The 23,457-nt window shown below is 60.8% G+C and overlaps 1 protein-coding gene across 1 annotated transcript in view; it reads right to left on the bottom strand.

Annotated features, from left to right (window-relative positions):
• The window catches only part of KLF8 (KLF transcription factor 8), a 69,116-nt gene extending 49,603 nt beyond the window's left edge, over positions 1 to 19,513 (bottom strand). Inside the window, exon 1 of the mRNA XM_075896668.2 lies at positions 19,102 to 19,513. Coding sequence (XP_075752783.1) covers positions 19,102 to 19,122 — 21 coding nt within the window. The 5' untranslated portion in view covers positions 19,123 to 19,513. The remainder of the gene's footprint in view (positions 1 to 19,101) is intronic.
• Positions 19,514 to 23,457: the final 3,944 nt, after the last annotated feature.

Here is a 23,457-nt window from a genome sequence, read left to right as displayed (position 1 = left end):
GGCAGGCGGGTTTTAAAGGGCCAGCAGCGACCGCCGCCTCTGCCGGCTCAGCCCCTGCGAGCCGGCCTCCCACTGCCGCGCCTGGCACTGGACGAGCTGGATTCGTGCCCACCCTGAGCATCTGCCGGGGAGGAGCCATCCCTGCCCTGCCCTGGACGGGCTGGCCGGCTCAGGCGGGAGCCCAGCGACGCTGCAGCCGGGATCCCCCCTCGGTCCCCCCATCCACCCAGCTCACAGCTGTGACCTTCCAGGCGTGTCACAAGAGCCCGCCTCCGGCTCCACGGGGAAACTAACCCTATTCTTAAAGGCACAGGGCCCCAGTTCCTTAACCCAGGGGAGCCGGCTGGGGAGGGGGAGGTGGCTGATGGGGGGGCAGGGGAGGCCAGCTGGGATGTGCTGCAACGGCTGGGGAACGTGCGATCCGGGCCCACGCTGGGTCTGTACAGCGCCTAGCACATGGGTGCCGGCCGTGCACGGCGGGTCCTACGCCGGACAGCTAAGACTGGTCGAGTGGCCTGTGCCCGACTCAATGGCAGCAGGAACATGGGGCTCGGGGGCTGGCTACACAAAGGAGGCAGGTTGGGGCGGGGAGAGATGAGAGGGCTCGGAGCTCTTCCCCAGCACGTCAGGCCTTCGAAGCCAGCCCTCGGCCCTTAGTGGGCAGGCATCTACAAACACAGCCCCCCCCGTGTCCTCCCACGCCTGGGCCCCCCAGGGAAGGGCTGAGGCACGTCAGCAGGCGCCCGGGGCACCGGGCACCTCCAGCCACGCCAGGTCCCCGCAGCGGGAGGACGCCGAGCGATGGGCGAAGGAGCTCAGCCTGGTTGCCCACCGGCCCCATGCGGGCTGGAAGGAGCTTGCCAGGCCGGCACAGCCCAGACTCCAGCTCCAGCAAGAATTTCTGCAGCGGCCGGGTGGAAGAGAGCCCCCGGCCGGCGCGGCTGACGTGGGGCGTTCCCAGAGGAGCGGGCCCAGGCTGGCTGCGGGCTGGGGCCGTTCCGGGCTGCAAGCAGCCAGATCTTTCGAGCAGGAGGGGACGCCGAGCGGGGACCCAGCCAGGCGGGGCTCGCTGGGAGGCCGCAGGAGAACGGTTTCTCCCCCGTGTCCTCGCGCCTGGTGGGATTCAGAGAGGCCCCGATTTGCAGAGCCGGCCCGGGGCTCCCATGAAGGGCCCGCTGCCACAGCCAGGACCCAGCATGGGCCAGTGCCCAGAGACCCAGGAGGGAGGCTCCCTCCCTAGTCACCCACAAGGCTCAGCCCCTCCCAGGCAGGAGCTCGGGCAAAGCCAAGGGAGAGCAAGGGGCCTAGGGGGGATCGTTCGCCCCTGAGCCAGCCTGGGTGGAGCCAAGAGACGGTTTCTTGGAGGCCAGGGCTGCAGGTGGGTTCCCCTCCCCTGGACTGAGCTAGGACCGCCCTGGACAACCTGCCTCCGGCAGGGGAGCAGGCAGCTGGCAGCCTCCGAGTGAGACTGTGCTGGGAACAGAAAGCTGCCCTGAGCCGGGCACTGGAGGCTGCGCGCCAGCTCCCCTCTCCTGCCAACGCAAGAGGGAAATGGCCCCTTGGAAAGGCTGGGCAGCTCTCGGTCCCGGGAACCCCCCGGCTGTGCCTTTCTCCAGCCGGGGTACATGGCAGGAAGCAGGCCAGAAAACCATGCAGAGCCATGGGAGCCAGAACGCCTGAGTTCCAATTCCCTCCCTGCAACCGACTCCTTTGGCCTCGGGCAAGTCACTTACTCCCAGGGTGACTCAGTTGCCTCCTCTGTAAAGTGGGCACAACCAGGGTCCCCCCCCCACCCCGGGGTAGAACAAATGTTATGCTCACCAACATGGTGCAGACGTGCAACACGGAGCAGACGTGCGACACGGCACCTTATTGGTGCACCTAGCAAAATTCCTGTGGTGGGGGTGGGGCTAAGGGGTTCTGAGCGTGGGAGGGGGCTCAGGCCTGGGGCAGAGGGTTGGGGGGCAGGAGTGAGAAAGCTCCGGCTCTGGTCCACGGATCCAACGTGCGCGCTTCAGAAATGGAAAGCAATGCAGCTCTGTCCCCCCCAGCCAAATCACCCCACAGAACGCGACCCACCGCACACGGCCATGGGGCTGCTGCCCACCGGCCCCCTCGGCCCCCGACTGCCTCAGGGCAGGGAGGCCTCCCAGGCGACATTACAAAGCTCCAGTGCAAACCGATTGATCTGGGGGAGGCACCAGTGGAGGGGCCATAGGCCCCCCCCAACCCCTACTTAACACTCCTTGGGCTTTTCCAGCAGGCTCATCACGGTGCCCCCCTGAGCTGCCTAGACCCCCTGGCCAGCACCACAGCTTGGATCCTTCCCCTGGGTCCGGAACAGGGGCACCTACATGACACTTCGCCCCAGGCAGGGCCGTGCGCCGAGCAGCTGGTCTGGTCGCTGACGAGAACCGGTCTGGGGTTGGACCCCCATGAGGCAGGGCTGGGTAACCTGCGTCCCCCCACCTCTTGGGGGAGTAAGGGAGCAAAGGGGGCATCCCAGGAACCAAGAGGGGGAAGGGCCGGTGTCTGGGGTCCCACTAAACAGCCCGTCAAAGAGTCTGGTGAAACGCAAAGGCCGAGTTTCCAGACTGTACCAGCAAATGCCACTTTCAAAGCAGGGTTCTGTTCCGGCGGGTGGCTGGAGGTTCGGAGACCAAGCGCATTTCTCACTCGCCGTGCGGGGAAAGCCCCGGTACGCAGAAGCGCCGGTCGCTTGCTTTGCGAATGAAGAAACGACACTCGGATTCAAAGACGGACCCTTTATCGCCGGCTGTCTGGAGGGGAACGGTACCGAGGCAAAGCACGGCTCTCCAGCCAGCCTGGGGACCCCAAAAGATTTGGGGGGGACTGGCATTTATGACATCACTGCCCGTGTGGCGTTCCCCACTGCAGGAACATTTTACCTGCTTCACTCGCTCAATAACTCACCCCCTTTCCTTAGCTGATGAGTCTTTCGTGGGTTTACTACAGACTTGGCGGCAGCGTCGCTTTGGGTGCGAGAGGCAGGGTACCGGCTGATCCGGGGACATGAGGGGGCTCCTGGGGAGGGAGGGGGTTGCGGTGTCAGGGACCATGCTCACAAAGTTCAGTTTGCCTAGGCGGCCAGAGCGATTGAAGAGGGGACCGCCTGGGACTCCATCACTAACAGGCGATCCAAGCGCTCCCCTGTTACTGGCACAGAGAAATCCCATTGTAGAAAATATGCAGGTGTCCACCCCATTCCTGACAGCCTGCCGGGAAGCCAGCACACACAGCTGCGAGGCACTCCAGACACTGTGACAACAGGCACCCGCAAATCCTCACAGACCCTCCGCGGTGCGGGTATCGCCTCTTTGTAAAATGGGGAAACTGAGGCACGGAGCGTCACACGGAGGCCATTACCCGAGCTGGGCCCAGCTCTCTCCACCCTGCCCTCCAATTCACACCCTCAAGCCCCAGTCGGAATTTCCCCAGCGGAAATGCATCCTGTTTGCACTAACGCGTTCGCCCACCTCCGAGCCATCTCCCCGCTGCGAGGCATCCTTCCCCCCCCCCCCGAGCGCCGGCTGGGATCCAATCCCTTTTCTCCACCACAGATTCCATCACTGGACCAGCCTGTCCAAAAGCCTCAGGAGGAGGCTGGCTGCTTCACAGCCACCCTGGGAGCCACGCGTGGCATTTCCAGCTCTTCCCACCAGTGCAGAAAACGGTTCCCAGCTCGGTGGCTACAACCAGCCCTCAGGGGTCCCGACGCATGGCTGTACTGCACCAATCCACAGTAAAAGTCAGGGCGGACTCCCTTGGGGTAAAACCGGATGCCCTAAAACTCGCATCTGAAGGCCTCCAAGTGTCTCCACACCTCTGTCGGCTAACACGCAGCCACGCGATCGACGGGCACGTCCCCAAGGCAACCGGGAACGCGCCACGTGCAGAGTCGATTCCTACATTCCAGTGACCAGTGTTTTCAGTTCCTTGGCCTGCGGAGAGCCCCGATTCCTTGCTCCGGTGTCCCGGGGAGAAAGACGGGATGAGAGGGCACCCGAGACCACCACTCCATTAAGTGCCTGTACTAGGGGAAAGTGGGCCCAGGTGAGCGGTGGGGGAAACTCATCGCGGTCCCCGTCAGAAACCCACACGGCCGCTCGTCTCCGTGCTCAATGGGAAGACGTGGAAACCCTCTATCGAGAGATGACGAGCACCTGACGGGTGTTGGGCAGGTCCACACACCGGCCTTAAGGGTTGGCCCTTTGGGAGGTGAAGAAACTGAGGCAGAGGGGAAATGACTCTGCCAAGTCACATGCAAACTTGGGAGGAGAACGAGGGATGTGACCGGGTAACTAGTTAGGGTGATGCTCATCGGGTCACCGGTTATTAGCTGATACTTGGTACCTGGGAGCAGCCTGCCAAGGGAGGAGGGCTGGTTGGAGGGGAGGGGGAGAGGAGTAGAAGCTACCCTCCCACACAGGACTCTGCTAGTTCCTGCCTCCCCCCATGCACGGGACTGCGCTGGGCTACCGGCTCCTATCCACGTGGAGAGGAGGGGGCCGACAGAGCAGTTAACCAGTTGTCTAGTGAACTGGGATTTTATGTCCCTAATTAGAACCCAAGTCTCTGGAGGCCTGCGCTAACCACTGCACCACACTGCCTTTCCTGTAGCCGGTTTCCTTGAGCAAAGCGTGGGTAGGGCTGAGGAGTGCCGGGCCACGCCCCCACCCCCGCCCCGGGGCAGGTGTCCTTGAGGCTGGGGGTGGGGCAGGGAGGCAGCTGAGTATTCAAAGAGAAAGCTCCCTCCCCCCCCAAACACACGTGTTAACACGGCCGCACATGCCTGCAAACCGCAAGCTGCCGTCTCTCACCCCCGGCACCTCCCCCCTCCCCCCAAGTCCTAGGCCCCAGGCAGGAACTCCCCCCCCCCCTCCCTCCCCACAGTGCAGGAAGTGAAACCTCACCACCCGGCCCAGGCCGGAGCATCAGAAGCCCCCTCCAGGTCCGAGGGGGGCGCTGGGCTCTCCAGGGCCTTAGGACGCCTGCTCAAGAATACCTACAATGGGGGGGGGGGGGGGGGGCAATCGTCCCTCCTTCTCTGGCGCTGGGAGACACCCGCAGGGACACCGCCCATCTCTCCTGGCAGGGCTGTGCTGGGGAACCGCTCTCCCCACTCCAGATTCAGGGTGGCGGTGAATTAATCCAGGGCCAGGCACTGCCAAGGAGACTGGAGCCCTGGAAGAGGAGATCCAACCCCAGGCACAGCAGGGTCTGAGGCTGGGGGGAAAGTAACTGACTGGGAGAAATCAGAGGTGAAATGCAGGGCGTGCCCAGCAGGGCTGGCTCCAGCGTGCCCCATAACCTGGGCGCTTTTGTGGCCAATGAAGAGCGAGTCCAGTGCTGCCCGGCGGATTAGCAAAGCGCCCACAGCCAGGGGCTTTGTTTCTACTGGTGGTGCACATTGGCACGTGCCTTGGTGCACATACAATTATTCCGCACATGGAGGGAACAAATCTGCGTGTGGAAAAGATTAGAGGGAACATTGGTGGCACCAGCGTGAGTCGTACGAGGCAGGGCCTGCTGGGGTTGAATGTCTGCTGACAGTGGCCAATACCAGATGCCCAGAGGGAATGAACAGAACAGGGAATTATCATGTGATTCCCTCCCCTGGCATCCAGCTCCAAACAAACAGAGGCCAGGGACACCATTCCTATCCACCCTGGCTAATAGCATTGATGGACCTGTCCTCCATTAATGTATCTAGCTTTTTTTTGAACCCTGTTACAGATATCTTCCGGCGAGGAGTTCCACAGGTAGATTGCATGCGGGGTGAAGAAATACTTCCTTTTGCTCGATTTAACCTGCTGCCTATTAATTTTATTTGGTGACCCCTAGCGCTTGTGTTACTGGAAGGAGTAAACAACCCGCCCTTCCTTCTTTACCTTCCCAACCCTCCTCCTGATTTTATAAACCTCTGTCACATCCCCCCTTAGTCGTCTCTTTCCCAAGCTGAAAAGCCCCAGTCTTTTTACTCTTACCTCATACGGAAGCTGTTCCATGCTCCTAGGAATTTCTGCTGTCCTCTGAACCTTCCCCACTGTTTTCAAGACGGGGCAACCACATCTGAGCGTACCATAGATTTATACACAGGCAACGATGATGGTTTCAATCTCATTGTCCCTTTCCTAACGATTCCCAACATTGTGGGTCTTTTGACTGCGGCTGCGCGTCGAGCGGCTGTTTTCAGAGAACGACCTGCAACTCGAGAGCTGTCTCTTCGATTGTAACAGCTAATTTAGACCCCACCATTTTGCAGTTGTTGGGAACGTGCTTTCCCATGTACTCTACGGCTACACTGGAGCTTTCTTCCGGAAAAGCTTATGCAAATGAAGCACGGAGTGGAATAGCCTCATTTTTTCCAGGAAGAACGGTTCTTGTGCAAGAGGGGGGGTTTTGTGCAAAAGGGAGCGGGATCTGTACTCGAAAGAGGCTGCACCTCAGCAGCAGCCATTCAGAGCAGGATCAGTTAAGCAGAGGGGGCATTAAGGACAAGGGAGTGCAGAAGAGGCTGGATGAGGGCTGATGTGGGGCAGAGTTAAGGGGAGAAGGAGGAAGAGGAAAGGAATGCAGGCCACGGTGGAGCAAAAGGAACCAAGGGAGATATCAGGGAATGCATTCTCAGAGGGAGCAGCTGGAAACCTGCAGCTCAGAGTTAAGATTGGGGGCAGGTTACGGAGGCCTGGACAATATTCCTGTAATCGAGCGTGTGATTATACTACACCCAATACGGCTAATGCCGGGCTCTGAAGAACAGCTTACAGAACACTCATTGACCCTTTCCTTCCCAAAAACCTGGCTAGACTAATTTAACACCTGTTAACGTCACAACTACCAAAATCTAGTCTCGACCCAGCATGTTGTTACCCTGGTAAAAAGGCCAAGGTTCCAAATTCAGTTGTTTATCGCATCACAAAAGTCACCAGTTCGGATCAGGGCCCCGCTGTAGAGTGAGTCCCCACCCCAGAAAGTTTGCAAGCTAGGCTGACAAGCCAAAGGAAATATCATCCCCATTTGACAGATGGGTAAACTGAGGCACAGATGAGTGACTTGTCCAGGGTTGCACAGGGAATCTGAAATTAGATCTTGCACATGCCAGACCAGGGGTTTCGCCATCCACCACCCTTCCCTCTTCCACTCTTGGTTTTCTAGTAGCCCCCCCGCCCCTGACCTCCTGCCCCGCCTACCCCCTGCCCCGAGCCCTCCCAGCCCCCCCACATCCCTACCCCCTGCCCAGAGTTCCTCCACACTCCATATCACACACGTTTCTTACAGGCACCCCCCTCATCCCACTGCTCTGAGTCCATCCGCCCCTGCACTCCCACCCCTACCCCCTGGGGGGTCGCCATGTGACAGCATCGGTAAGAAATGTAAGTTACTGCAGAGCAGGGGTGAACGTCTCTCTTGTCCAGCATGTGGCAATCCCAGGCCAGCATCACCTCCCCATTTCACTGGTAGGTAAACTGAGGCACTGGGCAGGAAAGTGACTCCCACAGCGAGCAAGCGGCAGAACCAGAGACCCGGCTGGCAAGGTCCGAGGCACAGAGGGGCCAGCAGAGCTCACAGCTCCCCTGGGGCATGAGTCAGGCCAGCTGGCTGAGCGGCACCAGTTCAGCCGGGGTGGCACCAGGAAGGGCCAGCTTGGCACAAGCTGGGGGTAGGACGAGGCGCCCCCATGGCCCTAAAGTTCAGGCAGAGGGGAGGGGAGGAGAGGAGAAGAATTCAGGCTGCCAAGAACCTGCCCAGTGGCCGTGCCCAGAGCCCGCAGCCTGGTTGCAGCGGCCGGTGGGCGGGGGCCACACTGTGTGTTTGTGCCACCTAATCCCCGGCACCAGCCCCGCCTCCTGCACTGGGCAGTTGTGCAAGGCGGGCTGGGGTTAGATTCCCACACCCTGCCCAGCCGCCGAGCCCCCGGCTGCAGCCCAGCCCTGCTAATCCCCAGCTGGGGGAGGGGGCGGGTGCCGGGGGCAGGCAGGTGCTCTCCTCGGGGCGGTTTCTTTCGGCTCCAGAGCCGCAGGAAAAAATTATTTGTAAATGTTTGGTCCAAGTGAGGGATCAGCCCCCAAAAGCTAGCGGGGAGCAGCTGGGGGCGGGGAGGATGGCTCAGCGGGCACGGCCCCAGGCCTGGCAGGAGAAGCAGCAGCTCATATGGCATCGGCCTGACAGACCCAAGCCCCGATCTAGACGGGAGCTTCCCCCTCCCCCAAGCACAAGGCCCGGGGCCAAGCGGGAAGCAGCAGCAGCAGCATTGGGGGACGCCCCCTGTTTGCTCTCTCCGGGGCAGGGGGCTAAGCCGCCTTGGCCGATTGGATCAGAGCAGCTGCCTTGCTGACCCCACTGCTCCCTTGGCCCCGGCGGGAGGAAGGGGCAGCCCACACCCCGCCCGGACCAAAGCCTTCCTGACCCGGCAGCACGGGCCCTGAAGCCTGGGGGTGGGAGGAGGCCAAGCTGGCGCCCGCGGAAGAGGGGGCCCAGGGCAGAGCCTGGGAGATGCCGCCTGGCGCTACGGCATGGCTGGCAGTGCCCACGCCCCCGGCAAGACCTGGCTCCTTGGCCCCGTGGGCCAGCAAGGGGTCAAACACCAGGCCCGCTGGGCTGAGGCCCCCAAAGGCTCCCCCGCCCCAGCAGCGAGGTGGGCTCAGCCTGGACGTGACCCCCCTCCCCCCTTCAAAAGCCCAGGCCCTTTGCTCCCCAGTGCAAACCAACGGAGACCGCTACACTGGGCCAAGGCCTCCCGCCCCCGGGACTGGATTCTGCGCCCCTGGACTCAGGCTCCCACACGCGCCCCACAGGACAGATCTGCCCCAGAGCCAGGCCCCCGCCAGCACGATTATACCCCCCACCCAGCCCGCATAGTGCTGGGGGCTCTAGCACCCCCTGCTGGCCGGCAGGAACCGCTCCCCCCCCCCCCCCCCCATCGTGAAAGGCTTGGTTAGCACTGGGCTCCCCCCTCTGCATCCCGCCGGGGACTCCCCTTCGCCAAGGGCATGGGAGAGCTCCCTGGGCCTTCTGCAAGTTCTCAATGTCACGCAGGCCGCGGCTGGCAAAGGCTGCGGAGGAGCCGGCTGCAGCCACGCCCAGCGAGAGGCACGGCTGCTGCACAGGGATCATGCACGCTCGGGACCGGGGACAGAGGTTGGCCTGGTTTCAGGGAGGCGTCACGGGCTGGGACATTAATCATCGTTATTTACTCGCGTCGCAGACGCGCCTCGGAGCTCCCGGCTACCATCAGGGCCCCACGCTGCAGAACCCGGCACCCGCTTGGGGCGGAGACGTCCACACCTCGAACTGACGGCACAGCAGGGGAAACCGAGGCCCGGAGCAATGACGCTACTTGCCTAAAGGCCCCCAGCCGGTGGAACTGGGATTAGAACCCACGTCCCCCACCCACGGGCTTGTCCCAGCTCTTGCTTCATGGGGATGGCGGGGGTGGGGGTAGCTACTTAGGCAAGCAAATCGTTTCATCTTCTTTCCATTGCTGCCTGCCTGCAACGAGGCTGCAGCAGCTGCCGTCTTGAGAGCAGAAGCGTTTCCACGCCCAGCCAGACCCCAAGCAGCAGAAACAAACCCCACAGAACCCTGACGCTTCCTGGGTTTGGACGTTAGGAGACCGTGTTCTGCCGGGCACTGGGATAAGATTTGCCCCCGTGCTGTGCCTCAGTTTCCCCCCCTCTGTAACAGGGGGATAGGCCTGTGCTGGAAGGTGCTGAAGGATCCTGGAACGCAGGAGGGGAAAGCAGAGTAGCTGAAGTTCATGAGTGTTGTTTCTCCCCCTTTCGGTTTGAATTGGGCTCAGTCTGGGCACAAAGCAATGGGGCGGAGCTCTCTGGACCCCCAGCAAGCCACTGGAGCCAGGTGGCCTTTGCCCAGGGCCTCAGTCCAGAGGGCAGGGGCTGTCACGCCGCGCTAGACAGCTACCGAATCAAGTGCCTTGCAGTGGGCGGCGGGAAGAAATACCTGCCAGGCCAGGCCAGGGGTTAATGCTCACCTCTCTTCAAAGCCTCCCACGAGCGCACGCCCGAGCGGCTGCAACGGGGGCCAAGGGGCCATTCTGCCGCCTACGCGGCAGGCGCAGGCTGAGCCGAGTTCACCCAGCGTCTCTGAAACGCAACAGCTTGGCCATGGTGACCGCCCGGCCGCGCCTTGGCTAGACAGAGGCATGGGAGGCGTCACGCATGTGCACCTGGCCACATGCATGTTCCAGCTCACCCCCTGACTAACACGTGGCCACTAAGACCGTCCCGATCCCCCATGGAAGGTCTTCACTGCACACAACCCAGCTGGTCTGAGCAGCCAGGCTAGCCCAGAGTCAGCAGGAGCCCCTCTATAGCACTGCACCCCCATGTACCGCATCCGCCGCAGGAGTCCGGGGGCACGGCCGCGGGTGGTCTGTGCAGCGACTCTCAAGGCTGTCAACAGTGGGAGCTCTTGGCCATCTTCCAGGGAGACCTGTACGAGCACCACAGGGCTTTCCGCCAGGGCCTCGCTGGAAAGAGGCCGGGCTCAGCTCAGTTTAGAACCAGGGTCCGGTTTTTCCCCTAGCCGGCGCTTCGAGCCCCCCCCATCCCTTCTAGGTCAGAGGTTCATCTGTTATGGGAACAAGTAAATTCAGAAAACAAGGGATCACCCAATGAAATAAACTGGTAGCAGATTTAAAACAAAAGGATGGGTTTCTTCATACAGCCCACAGCCAACCTGCGGAACTCCTTGCCAGAGGATGTTGTGAAGACCAGGACTTTAACAGGAAAGAGCTAGATACATTCATGGAGGTGTGGTCCATCAATGGCTATAGCCAGGACGGTAGGAATGGTGACCCTAGCCTCTGTTTTTCTGGAGGTGGGCGTCAAGGGAGGGATCACGTGAGGATTTCTCATTCTGTTCACTCCCTCTCGGGCCCCTGGCAGTGGTCACTGTCGGCAGACAGGACACTGGGCTGAATGACCTTCGGTCTGACCTAGTCTGGCCGTGCTCATGAAGGCATCCCCGAGAGACCAGCCTGCACCGCACGCCTACGTGAAAAACTCACCCTGGCTGGAGAGCTGTTCCAGGGCCCCAGAAGTAGCCCCCCAACGCTGCTAGGAAAGAATGAGGGGCCACGCCAGCAGTAACATCACAGCCCCCAAGCCCTGCAGGACCCCCAGGGCCTCTTCTCACCTCTACGGCGACCGAACCTCGGCAGCACAGCACAGCCGCGCCATGGGACTTGCATCTCTCTAGCCCAAGCATCCTGCAGTACAACGCTGACACTACTGGCCTGAGCTCTTTGGGGGAAGGGACTGTCGTTTGCTCTGGGTCCAGGCCCCCTAGGCACTACAGGAAACCCAGATCAACAGGAGAGTCCACCCCACCGTCAGCATCTCATTGTGCTTGGTGCTGTACAAACCTAGTGGCCTGCCTCACTGCCAACAGGCCCGCTGCTCAGCCAGGCCAGCCATGAGCACAGTATCGGAGGAGGAAGTTATCCAGAAGGGGATGGGAGACGACAGGACAGAGCAGGAGACAGGGACAACCCCACGCAGAACATGGGGAGCTGGGAATCACCCTGGACTGGTGAAGAACTGGAGACCAGAGATTTACCCGAGACCATCCTGGATTGGCGAAGTTACACACCAGGCTGTCTCCAAACCGGAGCAAGCTTTTTGGGGGGGAGGGCATTTTGGGGTGAACAGCAGAAGAGCACCTGCACCTACGGCTGGCTTGCAGGAAGCTCACAGCCAGGACGCCGGGCCTGTGATGTGGAGGGAGGGGGAGCGCAGCTGCATTGGACATTTCAAATAAAGGGGGCACACGTGCCCAATAGGGAGGGGCAGGGAATCCCAGAGAGGAGACAGGGCAGCTCAGAGGGGAAAATCCACCCCCAGAGCACCCTTCCCCCGTGCTGATCTCCAGCCCAGCCAACAGCCCCAGGGGGCTCGCAGCCGGCCCTAGGGGCACACGCTGGTACCTCTCAACAACAGCCCTTTGTCCAGGGGCTGAAGCTAATGCCTTTCAGCTCCCTTTAAAAAAAAAAAAAAAAAGAAAAGAAAAGGGCCAGGCAGGCCGGGCAGCAGGCTTAGCGCAGAGATCGGATTTCCCGGGACGGCATGTCCCCTGTCACCCAGCCTGCCAGCAAGGGATCCTAGGGTCACAAGCCCCAGCCCAGGCCGGCAAGGACACGCGGGAGCCAGAGGGCAGGGCCGAGGGACCACGGCAAAGAAGCTCTGCAAAGGGAATGGGGGCGGCCGCAGGAACCCCAGGGGAGGGGAGGGGAGGGGAGAAGCCACATGCTTCGAAGAAACAGCTGGACATCTCCCGGTCTCCGGCGCTGGCCAATCCCCAGCCTGCCAGGGATGGTCACGTAGGACCCAGCATCACACGAGCTTCCTGGTTGTTCCCTTGGGCCGTGCCCCGGGACCCCAGCCAGACTCTTCCCGGCGGCCTGCACGGGGGCGTCCGACACCCATTTGAAATCGGCGCGCGCCGCGCCAGCGCGAGACCCTCAGACACCCATTTGAAATCTGTGCGCGCCGCGCCAGCGCGAGACCCTCAGACACCCATTTGAAATCTGTGCGCGCCGCGCCAGCGCGAGACCCAGACCCCTAATGCAGCGTTTTCACGGGGGCTCAGCAGCGACGCTGGTGCAAAGACCCGTAGCGTGGTCAGCCCGGCGCAAGCTCAGCGAACCCGCGGCACGGAGCGACTCCCAGGAGCCACCGGGTCAGCCCAGCATAGTCCTGCTGAGACCTGCACGCAGGGAACAGAGACCTCAACAAGCTATGGAGGCCCCGAATCCACCCACCCGGGGTCAGCAGCTGGGTCGGAGCGCTTCCCCCGCCCTGCGGCCGCACACGTCCCCAGGCCGCCACGAGACGTACACCTTTCCCGGGTGCCCCTGCCTGGGACACCCGACGTGGGTGCCTAGAAGGACGCACGCAGCGATTCTCGGGCAGAACGTGCATGACCAGCTTCGGGAGGACGCGGCGACGTTCCCGGCACCCCGGCCCGGCGGACAGCAATCCCAACACCCACAGCCGGGCCGAGAAGGGGTTAAGCGAAGGCCCGCTCGGGTCTCAGTTCCCGCGGAGGCTGGCCGGGCCCCAGAAGCCAGCGCAGCGGCAGAATTACCGCCCAGCTGCTGCAGCACCTCAGCTCCGGTTCATGCAGCCACAGATCAGGCTGGCGGGGAGGTACCGGCCTCGGGAAGAGCAGCCAGCAGCCTCCCCTAGGATCTCATCCCCACGTGCCCCTCCTGCCTAACTCGAGGCGGCCTCCGGCAATCGAGTGCCCAGGCAGCCCTGCCTGGAGAGGGGACCCCACTGGGGACGGTCTCCTCACTCTGCGCCCACGAGGGCGCCCGCGTGCGCTCACGCTCGCCAGGCATGAACCCAGCAGTACCAGGGCTCCTCTGCTGCATGCACGTGGCCTTGACACGGGGGCCTCCCTGGCAGCACGGAGACGGGGCCATTGCTCGTGGCGATGTGGCGCCGCCGGGGCGTGCGACTCCAGGGCAGAGACCCGGAGCTATCGGGCTCATACTGCTGTTTTCTTCTTTTAGCGACGCTTCTCCAATGGATAAGCCGGGGGCTCTCAAACAACGGGGCACGGCCCACGCTGGGGGGAGAAGTTGGGTGCTAGGAATCGTGGCTGCAAGGGGATCCGGTGAGCAGTGGGGGCTAAGGCAGCTCCCTGCCCATCCTGGCTCCGTTGACTGCGCTGCACCCCAGAAGCAGCCGACAGCAGGCCCGGCTCCTAGATGTGGGGGAGAAGCACACAGGGCTCCGCACACTGCCCCCACCCCAAGCACTAGCTCCATACTTCTGCTGGCTGCTTCCAGGTGCGGCCTGGTCTGAAGGGCCAGGAGCTGCAGGAAGCTGCCTTAGCCACCCACCGCCCCCCTGCTCATTGCACCGCTGACTAGGAGCCACTCAAGGGAAGCCCCTCCTGCCCCAGACTTGCCCTTCCCCTCCCAAAGCTGGAGCCCCCTCCTGCACCCCAAGGCTCCCATCCTCAACCCCACCCCGGAGCCCACACTCCGGTCAAATTATTTTGGGATCAATTTTCTTCAACTGAGTCCTGAGGGGAAAACTAAAGTTCGGGAACCGCTGGGCTAGACATTCAGGGCTTGTCCACACGGTGACGGAGACACACAAGGACGCCGCCATCACACGCGGCTGGAGAAAGAGACTCTCAAAGAACTAGACAAATTCATGGGGGTTAGGTCCATTAATGGCTATTAGCCAGGGTGGGTAAGGAATGGGGTCCCTAGCCTCTTTGTCAGAGGGTGGAGATGGATGGCAGGAGAGAGATCGCTTGATCATTCCCTGTTTGGTTCACTCCCTCTGGGGCACCTGGCATTGGCCACTGTGGGCAGACAGGATACTGGGCAGGATGGACCGTCGGTCTGACCCAGTCTGGCTGTTCTTATGAGTCTGCAAAGCCAACGGAGAGCAACCAAGAGGACGAGATGGAGCCACGTTTAAATGTGTGTGTTTGGGGCTTTTTACTACCTGTGCAACTCCAACGCCTGCCACATTTGGAAGAAGCCGGCTCCTCTGGACTCAAGAGACATCTAACCCTTCCCCCGCCAGGAGTCCTGCAGAAAAGCCGGCAAACCGAGATTTGACAGTTTCAAGACTAGAAACACACCTATAGAGGTTCAAGGCACTTGCAGGTGTCCCCTCGACATGGGCCCTCCAGGGCAGCCCCTCTAGGTTCCTGGCCCACCATCACCGCCCTTGGTCGGAAGTGACCATGCAGCTCTGCCTAGCCAAGCACGTTTCTTCCCAAGGTAAAAGCATTCGAGGAAAATTAAAAGCAGCAGGAGAACCCACGTGCACGTTCATCACCCCCTGCCGCCTGCAGACCCCACCCCGGCCTTTGCCCTGCGGTGCTGAGCTGAGAATGGGTTTAGCTGCCTCGTGAATCTTCCCTTTGGCCCTCAGATTCATGGCAGCAAGGCCTTTTCTCAGGGTACAGCTTGCCGGGGGAAGGGGCGCTCTCTCTCACCCCCTCCCCCTTCAAGATTCCCAGGCAAACCCCTTGATCCAGTTAGTCCAAAAGTCCATTCTTCTCCGGCCCATTGCTCACTGCTTCCCAGGTCCCATCCCAGTCGCCCCCTCCCAAGCTGCCGTGCAACCCTGGCCCACGATCACACATCACCTCTGACTTCCATATCCCGCACTCCAAGGAAAAACTTTCAGGTCCTTCAATAAGCACAAGGTCTGACAAAGCCTGTCAGGCACTGTCCCTTTTGGGGCTTCCTCAGAGGTGCCCAATCAATCTTACAAAGAAAACTCTGGGAAAAAAAATACCCCAAGGGAGCTGGAATTGGCTCGATTTCTATTAGTTGAGAGGGTTTCCTGTGGGTTCTGTCACAGGGCAAATAAATGACTGGGCAGCCCTGTTAAATGAGGCCCCCATCATTTGTATCGGAGCAGCCCCTAACTGCTACCCTAGCTGCTGTACAGGCACAGACAACTTGGCCCCAAAAGCACAGAGAGGGAAGATGACTTGACCAAGGTCACATGGCACATCAGTAGCAGAGTAGGGACTAAAACCCAGGTGGAGCTCTCATGCACTGCCCGAATACCCCCCCCCCCCACCACCACCAGGGTAGAGCTCTTGTTTTACAACTCATTTAAAAGCCTCGGTCCTGCCATGGTTGCCAGTGGCGTTCCGGGGATTAGAATCAAATTCCTACGGAGGGGATTTCATTAGCAAGCCACATCCTCTTGCGGCCACACTTCCCAATGTGTACGAGGCTCGGAGTCTCTCCCGCTGCCAGCGCAGACGAGTACATGGATCTTTAGAGAAAGCACGAGACCGTGCCGCTGAGAAACGTCCAGAAGAGAACACCACTGGAGAGCAGCTGGTCTGTGACCATCCTAGCACAGCTACCTGCTTGCTGCCGTCACTTGTCGCTGCCTAGAGCGGATTCCTCACCAGTGCAGGGAATCTCCCGTGAGTGTGAAAGGCAAGTCACTGAGCAGAGGGGATCAGTAGAGGGCCTACAACTCTAGTTACCAGGGACTCCCATTAAGCATCTATGACCAATTAACATGATCGAGAAAGAAAGTTTGTGAGAAAGAGGAAACATCCCCAATTTGTTCAATGACGGTGGAATAGAGCCCCCGCAGAAAGTCCTCCAGCAAACCCAGACTTCACATTCATTATAGGTCTACAGTGGGGGGGGAGGGGGCTTTTTTGGGTCGGGGTCCGCTGACCCACAGAAGTCAGTCGGGGACCAGGGGCTGCAGGGAGGTGGCGGAGCGGCTGAAGAACCAAGGCAGGCTCCCCAATGCTGGGGGAAGCACTGCACCTCGGGGGCCAGATCCAGACAACCCGGGGGCCACATCTGGCCCCCAAGCCTTAGGTTCCCCACCCCTGGTCTGAGAGTATAAGTAAAATGAGCAGGGTTAAAATGCATACAGCTTGCTGACCTCTTCTACCAGCAGAAAGCAACACACCCAGAAAAGCCACAATCCCAATATTTGATTTTTGTCCCAAGCTTTTACAAGTCTCCTTTGAATGAGCCAAAGAGATGCCGAGCTAAACACCAAAAGCCAACTACACACAGAAATGTGCCTGTTCCAGTCAAACCTGGGAATCCAGGTCACTGAAATCAACTCCGGTAACACCCCAACAGCAAGGCCCTCAGTCGGATCCCAGGATGAGACAGGGAGATGTTTTCAGAGGTGCACGTGTGAATTACAAAGGGTGGGATGGCAGGTGTGGACAAGGATACTCATTCATAATGCTCGCAAAAAGACGCCCTCAAGTCTCGGATAGGCCGGCAAGCAGGCTCCTCGGCCCAGATTCCAGTTTTGTGCTCTCTGGCGATTAGGACTGCTCTGGTTCGGATTACTCTAGCTCCGCCTGTCCCCGCTGAAGCACTGCGAAGCAAAGGAGAGCAGAAGTCGGAATCCTTGAGCCGCCTGAGGGAAATCACAACCTCTGTGCCTGCACCTACTTCTACAGCCCTCAGCGGGGTGAGGCATCCAGACACAAGTAGTACCAACAGGTGACCCTCAGCACAGGGATCGGAGGCACGTGTCAACTAAGTGACTTGCCCAAGGCCACACAGAGAGTGTGTGGCAGAGGTGGAGATGGGCCTGAGAATCCCAGTGCAGGACTCTAACCAGATGAACCTTCCTCTATCTACTCTTCTGTGAAATGGAGGGGGATGATACCTGCCCGCCTTTCTACAATGCTTTGTGATGCAATTGCTCTGTAAATGCGGCCAGCTTCTCAGCCAAAACGGAGCTTTAGCAACGCCTCCATGCGAGATGCAGCAGGAGACCCTCAACACTTCTAACATCACAGGCTGAGAAATAGCTCCAATGCCGAGCAACACAAACCTGCGAGATCCCGGAGGCTGCAGCAGGGTCCCAGACAGATGTGGCTTTCCACACCTGGTCAGAACCACAGTGGAACAACGATGCTCACCTTCGGGTCCTAGGGTCGAGACCGGGAGGAGGAGGGCGGTGTCCCACCTCTGATCCCAGCCAAGTCTGCGTACAAACTCCCATTCCCCACCCAGGTGATGGAAGAATTTAAGCCTAAAACTGAAGTTTCAGCACTTTGTGCTTACACAAAACACCCTCATCCTCTAACACTCTAATTAAGTTAAGTTGCCCAATTAGCCTCCTGGCAGGGAAGTAATGACAGTTCCTGTTTTACGGATGGAGAAACTGGGATACAGAGGAGATACCAGACACAGCGAGTCAGTGGCAGAACTGGAAACAGAACCAGGATGTGGCTGGACTGAGAACCCTAGATCTTCCAGCGAAGAAGGTCTGAACTTGCGTTGACACCAATTGCAGAACGATACAACATCGCAAGTACGGACACGCACACACACACCTGCACAAGTCCCTCGTTTTCTGAGCACGTTCCAGGATGTGGCACCTGCAATGGTGAATCCATCAAACCATAAAACGTGGCTTCCGAAAGTGGCTAGTGATTTTGGGTGCCCTGCTGGAAGAGGACTGCTTTTCAGAAGGCAGGTGGCTCAGCTTCTCTCAAGAGTCTCATGACTAAGAGGCCTCACGGTCACTCAAAAACCACTCATCTCTTTTGAAAATCTGGACTTAAACTCTTTGGAATACGGAGCAGGCATTTCCCGGCAGCACCCAGACATCCAATGTTCTCTACCATGACCCTTGGGAGTTTCCCCCCTCATCAGTGTTTAGCCAAGGAGGGGCGTGTCTAGCGCCTGTATTTATTCCCATACGCAGGGCAGTTTTATTTTTCCCGGGCCGTGCATCTTCCAGCAGAAACTGCTACCTCCAGGCCTCAGGTCAGGTCAGGAAGGCAGCTGGCTCTCCCAAAGGCAGACCACGGACCTGCACCTGTTCCATATGCACCATGCACCCTAGGATCATCCTGGTGCCATCTCCAAGCCCAGAGCACCTGACTTAGCCATGGCCAGGCCTGCACGCCCGCGCTCCAGCATTCATGCAGCCGCCACATACGCCAAGCGGGCAGAGGGCAACTGCCCGGCCCTGCCAAAGTTCGGCGCCCAGGCACCCTAGCCAGGCCGACACAGGCCTCCAGGTGCCCCCCGTGCTGCAGGGCACTTGGAAAGCAAACCAGAGCCAGGCCCACGGGTGCCCGGCAGCCAGCCCCTGCTGCACGCTCAGGAAATACTGACACCAGGCAGGGCGCAGGGCTCAGCTCTCTCCAACTGCGCTCCGGCGCGGGCAGGGCAGGGCAGGGCGCCCCGCCCAGTGCACCCTGACCCCGAGGGGAGAGGGGGACCCTGCTGTGTAGGCCCAGCGATGTCCCCGCCCCTCGGGGGTGCCCGCTCCCCACCCCGCCCCGCCCCGCCAGCGCTGCCCACTTCTGCCTCTCCCCGCCCCGGCGCGGCGCTGCCGCTTTAAGAGGCCAGGCAAGATGGAGCCCTGGCCGCGGCCACCGCATCGCCAGCCGAGCCCCCTTCGCAGCGCCCCGACGGGCAGCGCCGGCTGCCGGGCCCAGCGGGGCGGGCGCCGCCCTCCCCCGCGCCTGGGCGAGCCGGAGGCTGCTGCCCGGGGTGGATCCGCCCCCGCCGCCCGGCGCCGCAGGGGGGGCGCGGAGGAAAGGAAGGGCACTTACTTTGCGCGCTTCGGAGTGCATCGCCGCCTGCTCCCCGGGCTCGCTCCGGGGGCCTCCCGCCGCCTCCCCCGGGCCGGGCTGCGCGGCTGCAGGGCGGGGAGGGTGGGGTAGGTGGGTGGGGGCGGCTCCGGGGAAGGGCCCTTGCTCCTACCCAGCCTCGCTCCGCTTCCCCCGGCTCCTCTTCCTGGCCGCGGGCGCGCTGCTGGCGGGGCTGGGGGTGGGGGGCAATGTGGGTCCCCCCCTCTGTCTCGCTTTTCGCTCTCACCAGCTGCCTGACCCCACCCAGCGGCTCCACCCCATCCACTGCTACATGCCCTGTCAATCACCGGCCCCTTTAAAGCTGCAATGCACAACTTGGGGCTCCCCTCGGGGCGGCTGGGGCCGCCCCCCGGCCAGTGCCCAGCGCGCCCCGCAGCCCCTCCCGAGCCGGGGGGAAAGGAGCCCCCCAGCCCGCCCGCTCGCCTCGGCAGGGGGCGATTCCTCAGGAGGGTGGGGGAGCTGCCGCTGCTCCCTCCCTGACTCCACCTACCTCCCGTGCACAAGCCGGGCTGCAGGGCTGGGCGACACCCCGGCAGCGGCTCCTCCTCGCTCGCCCCCTTTCAGTGACATCGGGGGGGGGGCTCCCCACGGCTACACCCTGCCCCTCCCCCCACACCCACTGCTGGGCCCAGAGCCTTTCTCCGCGGAACTCGGCTGGGGACAATGAACTCGGCCCTTATGGGAGGTGGGGGGGGGGTCCAAGGAGGGGCACCTTCCCCCCCAGGTGTGGGTCGTTAGCAGAGCTCCCCTCCCGGGGGGAGGGGCGGGGGAGGAGCAGGAAGCTGGGGGGTGCGCGCTCAGGGGTGGGGCCTGCGAACTCCAGCGCGCTGGCTCCATCTGCTCCTCCTGCGCGCTAGCGGCGGCTGCTCGCTCGCACCTGGGGCGCTGGGGAGCCGGGGCAGCGGTTCCCTGGGGCGGCAGGCCACGTGCAACCTCCTGCCCTCAGGCTGGCCTAGCAAAGTGCCTCGGTGGGATGGGCGTTATCCCCCCTCCCCCGCCCCTGTGGCTTTGCCTCCATCTGGGCGCCCCGCTCCACAGAGATGCTACTGTGGCCACCCTGCTAGGCCTGTAGTCTCCCCTGGAGCAGCCAGTCCCCCTGCAACACCCATGGGCGTGACTTGCTTGCCATCAGCCCCACAGAGGATCTAAGCCCCTGGCTCTCCCCAGATGACGGCCGGGGGGGAGGGGGATTTGCCCTCGTGGCTACAAGCTGGGTCGCTGGGCTTCTAGGTAAAGACGCCGGGAGCCGCTTTGAGCAGACAGCACTTGGCCCAGGGGTTTCTGCAGCTCTGCAGAAAGCAGCCTCCAGGGCAGGAGTCCAGTGACCTGGAGCTCAGGGGTGGTTAAGTCTCTGAGGCATCTCAATGCTGCATCTCTGAAAGGTGGCGGCAGCCCTTCCCCCTCCCCTGCCACCCCACTAGCCAGACGTTGGCATCGCCCTCTTAGAATCCGAGCAATGCGCAGGGTGGTACCTCCCCCGGGGCCTTTCGCAGAGGGCAGCAGGGGTAGACAGGAGAAGGGCCGCATCCGTGAGGGTCCTGGCTTCTCGTAGCTGAGCTGGGTGACTGTCACAGGGAGTTGGTGGCAGGGCTAGGACTAGAACCAGGCTCCTGGAACCCAGGCTAGGACACCAGTACAGGCCATGCCCTAAGGGGTAATAGACCAGGAGAGTTTCCCTTGGACATCTCCCATCTAGCGGAGAGGAAGGCTTCCCCCAGCCCAGGTGGCATGGCTGCGTGCCCCCGGAGGGCATCCAGGGAATGCCCACGCGGGTCACAGGAGACAGGCCCCTCTGAGGCATGGCCTTACCTTTTGACCATGGGCAAGTGGGGTGCTCTTAGGTCCATGCTGGGTGCTCAGTATGGTCCTTTCTCTGCATGGCTGTCCCCTGCTGACCTCTCCATGTCTCCTGCCTGATCCGGCCTCTCCACCCTTCTGATGCCCCAGGGCAGTGAAGGCTGCTCCGGTTCCCCAGCCAGCTGGCTGGCTTACCTGGGCTCTGAGGAGGACGCCACCCACAGGAGGCAGCAGCAGAGGGGACCCATCTTCCCCTTCTGCTCTATGCCCCCCCCTATCCTTTTGAGGCAGCATTGACATGGCAAAGCCCTACGGGTCCACAGCCCTTGCCTCTGCCCCGTTGGTGTCTGGCTCCCGGGTGGAAGGGTGGAGTGTGTGCCCTGTCTCATGGGTGCCTGGCTCTTGGGTAAACAGATGGGGGCTCAGCTGGGTTGCTCCCCCGTGCCCCCGGCATCTGGCCCTTGTGTGGAGAGGCGAGTCCCCGCCCTGTCCCGCTGGTGCAGCAGATGTGGCTGCTGACGGTGCGGTTTCTGGCTCCTGGGGCGGGAGGGGAAGCTGGCCTCACCCCTGGGAACGGTTCTTTCTCATGGCTGGGAGGGGAGGCAGCTGGGGCCCATAAGCCCCTGGGTGGAGGGAGGGGCAGGAGGGGGGGTTCGTTGTTGCCATGGCGACATTTCTCAAGTCACGTTTCATTCCAAAGGGTGTTTCCAGCATCTGGAACGCCAGGGAGAGACGCAGCGAGAGCCGGGGAACCGGCTGGGCCAGCAAACACCCGGGCCCCTTTGGGGTGGGCTTCTCTAGTCGCTTTCCTAAGGAAGTTGGCTCTTGTGGGGAGGGCGCTCGCAGGCCATGCAGCACGGATCTGCCCACGCTGCCAGTCCTGGTGCGCTGTACAATGCGCTGCTGTACCACACTACGCCAGGGCCAGCCGCCAGCCAACCCCACACACTTTCCTTTCACTCACTCCTGCCATGAGGCTCTGCTGGGAAGGGGAAGCCCGGGGCTGCACCGTCAGTTTCACTTCCAGTTTCACCCTCTGGTGAACTCAGGGCACGTACAGACCTGTGAGAACGCAGCTCCTCCTGGTGTGCCCAGTGGGGAAACTGAGTCTCGGAGCGCGGAAGCAATTCCCCACAGGTCTTCCCTGGGAGCTCAGCTCCCTTCTCAGTTTGGAACAGAGATGGCTAAGGGGGGAGGGGATATGACAGAGGTCTATACACTCATGACCAGGATGGAGAAAGTCAATAAGGAAGTGCTATGTACTCCTCCTCCTAACACAAGAGCTCAGGGTCACCAGGTTTAAAACAAACAAAAGGAAGTTTTTCTTCACACAGCACACGGTCAACCAGTGGAACTCCTTGCCAGAGGATGCTGTGAAGTTCAAGACTATAACTGGGTTTAAGAAAGAACTAGATAAATTCATGAAGGACAGGTGCCATCGATGGCTATTAACCAGGATGGGCAGGGAGGGTGTCCCTAGCCTCTGTTTGTCAGAAGCTGGGAATGGATGAAAGGGAGGGATCACTTAATGATTCTCGGTTCTATTCACTCTCTCTGAATCCCCTGGCATTGGCCACTGTGGGCGGACAGGACGCTGGGCTGGATGGACCTTTGGTCTGATCCAATATGGCCAATCTCATGTTCTGTGTGGGGCCCAAGCTCTAACAGGCTGTGTTGTCTGGGTTTATGACACGGCAAGAGGAAAAAAATGTAACCTTGCAAACTCGTTGATGTTAAGACCAAAAGGAACCTTGCTGATCGTCTTCCAGTCTGACCTCCTGCACACCACAGGGCCAGAGAACTTGACACAGGCAAGTGTCATTTCCCTTTGCAAGCCTTTCACATAACGATTTATATTCAGTGGCCGTGAAGTGTGAGTCAGTCACTGATCATGGGATGTGGATCCTTTCAGCTCCAGATCCCTGGGTCAGCTGCTGCCCTGGGCTATTATGAATGGAGACCTAAAGACGTAACCGTCTGACAGGTGCTCAGAGTTTATAAGACGTGATCTGGGACGGATGACTCCATAACAAACCTACTGGCGCTAAGGGGCTCTCAGGATACTCCCTTGAAATCTTGATTGCATTGAACATTGTAAAACCCTGCTGCCTCTAGGCCCTTCCTTCACCCAGATCTCCACTGATGCCGGCTCCATCTGCCAGGACGAGAAGGAGAAGGCAGAGCAATGGCTGGTCTCCCCGTCAGCATGCCAAGGAATCATGTCGCCCAGCCTGAGCCACTGAACTGCAGCCACTTCTGGGGTGGAGCCGCACAGCACTGACGCACTGCGATTTGCAGGCAGGGCAGTAAAGAAGAAATCCTCCAGGTGAAACTGGAGGGGGAATCTCAGCTCAGCAGCAGTAATAGTCACACAAAGAGTGAAGCCAGGCAGGACAATGGGATTAGTTACACCACAGGCTTGTGAAAAGTTCCCTGGGGTCTATTGAGATGGGGGGGGCATGGTTGAAGATGTTAGCTGGGCGGTTCCGTTTCAAGCGCTCCCCGCTGGGCTCCTATGCA

This window comes from Pelodiscus sinensis, chromosome 13 (assembly GCF_052426305.1).
Source record: "Pelodiscus sinensis isolate ZL-2025 chromosome 13, ASM5242630v1, whole genome shotgun sequence".
In the NCBI taxonomy this organism is placed as follows: domain Eukaryota; kingdom Metazoa; phylum Chordata; order Testudines; family Trionychidae; genus Pelodiscus; species Pelodiscus sinensis.
Note: the sequence above shows the minus strand (reverse complement) of the source record. Positions and strands in the feature narration are given on the sequence as shown.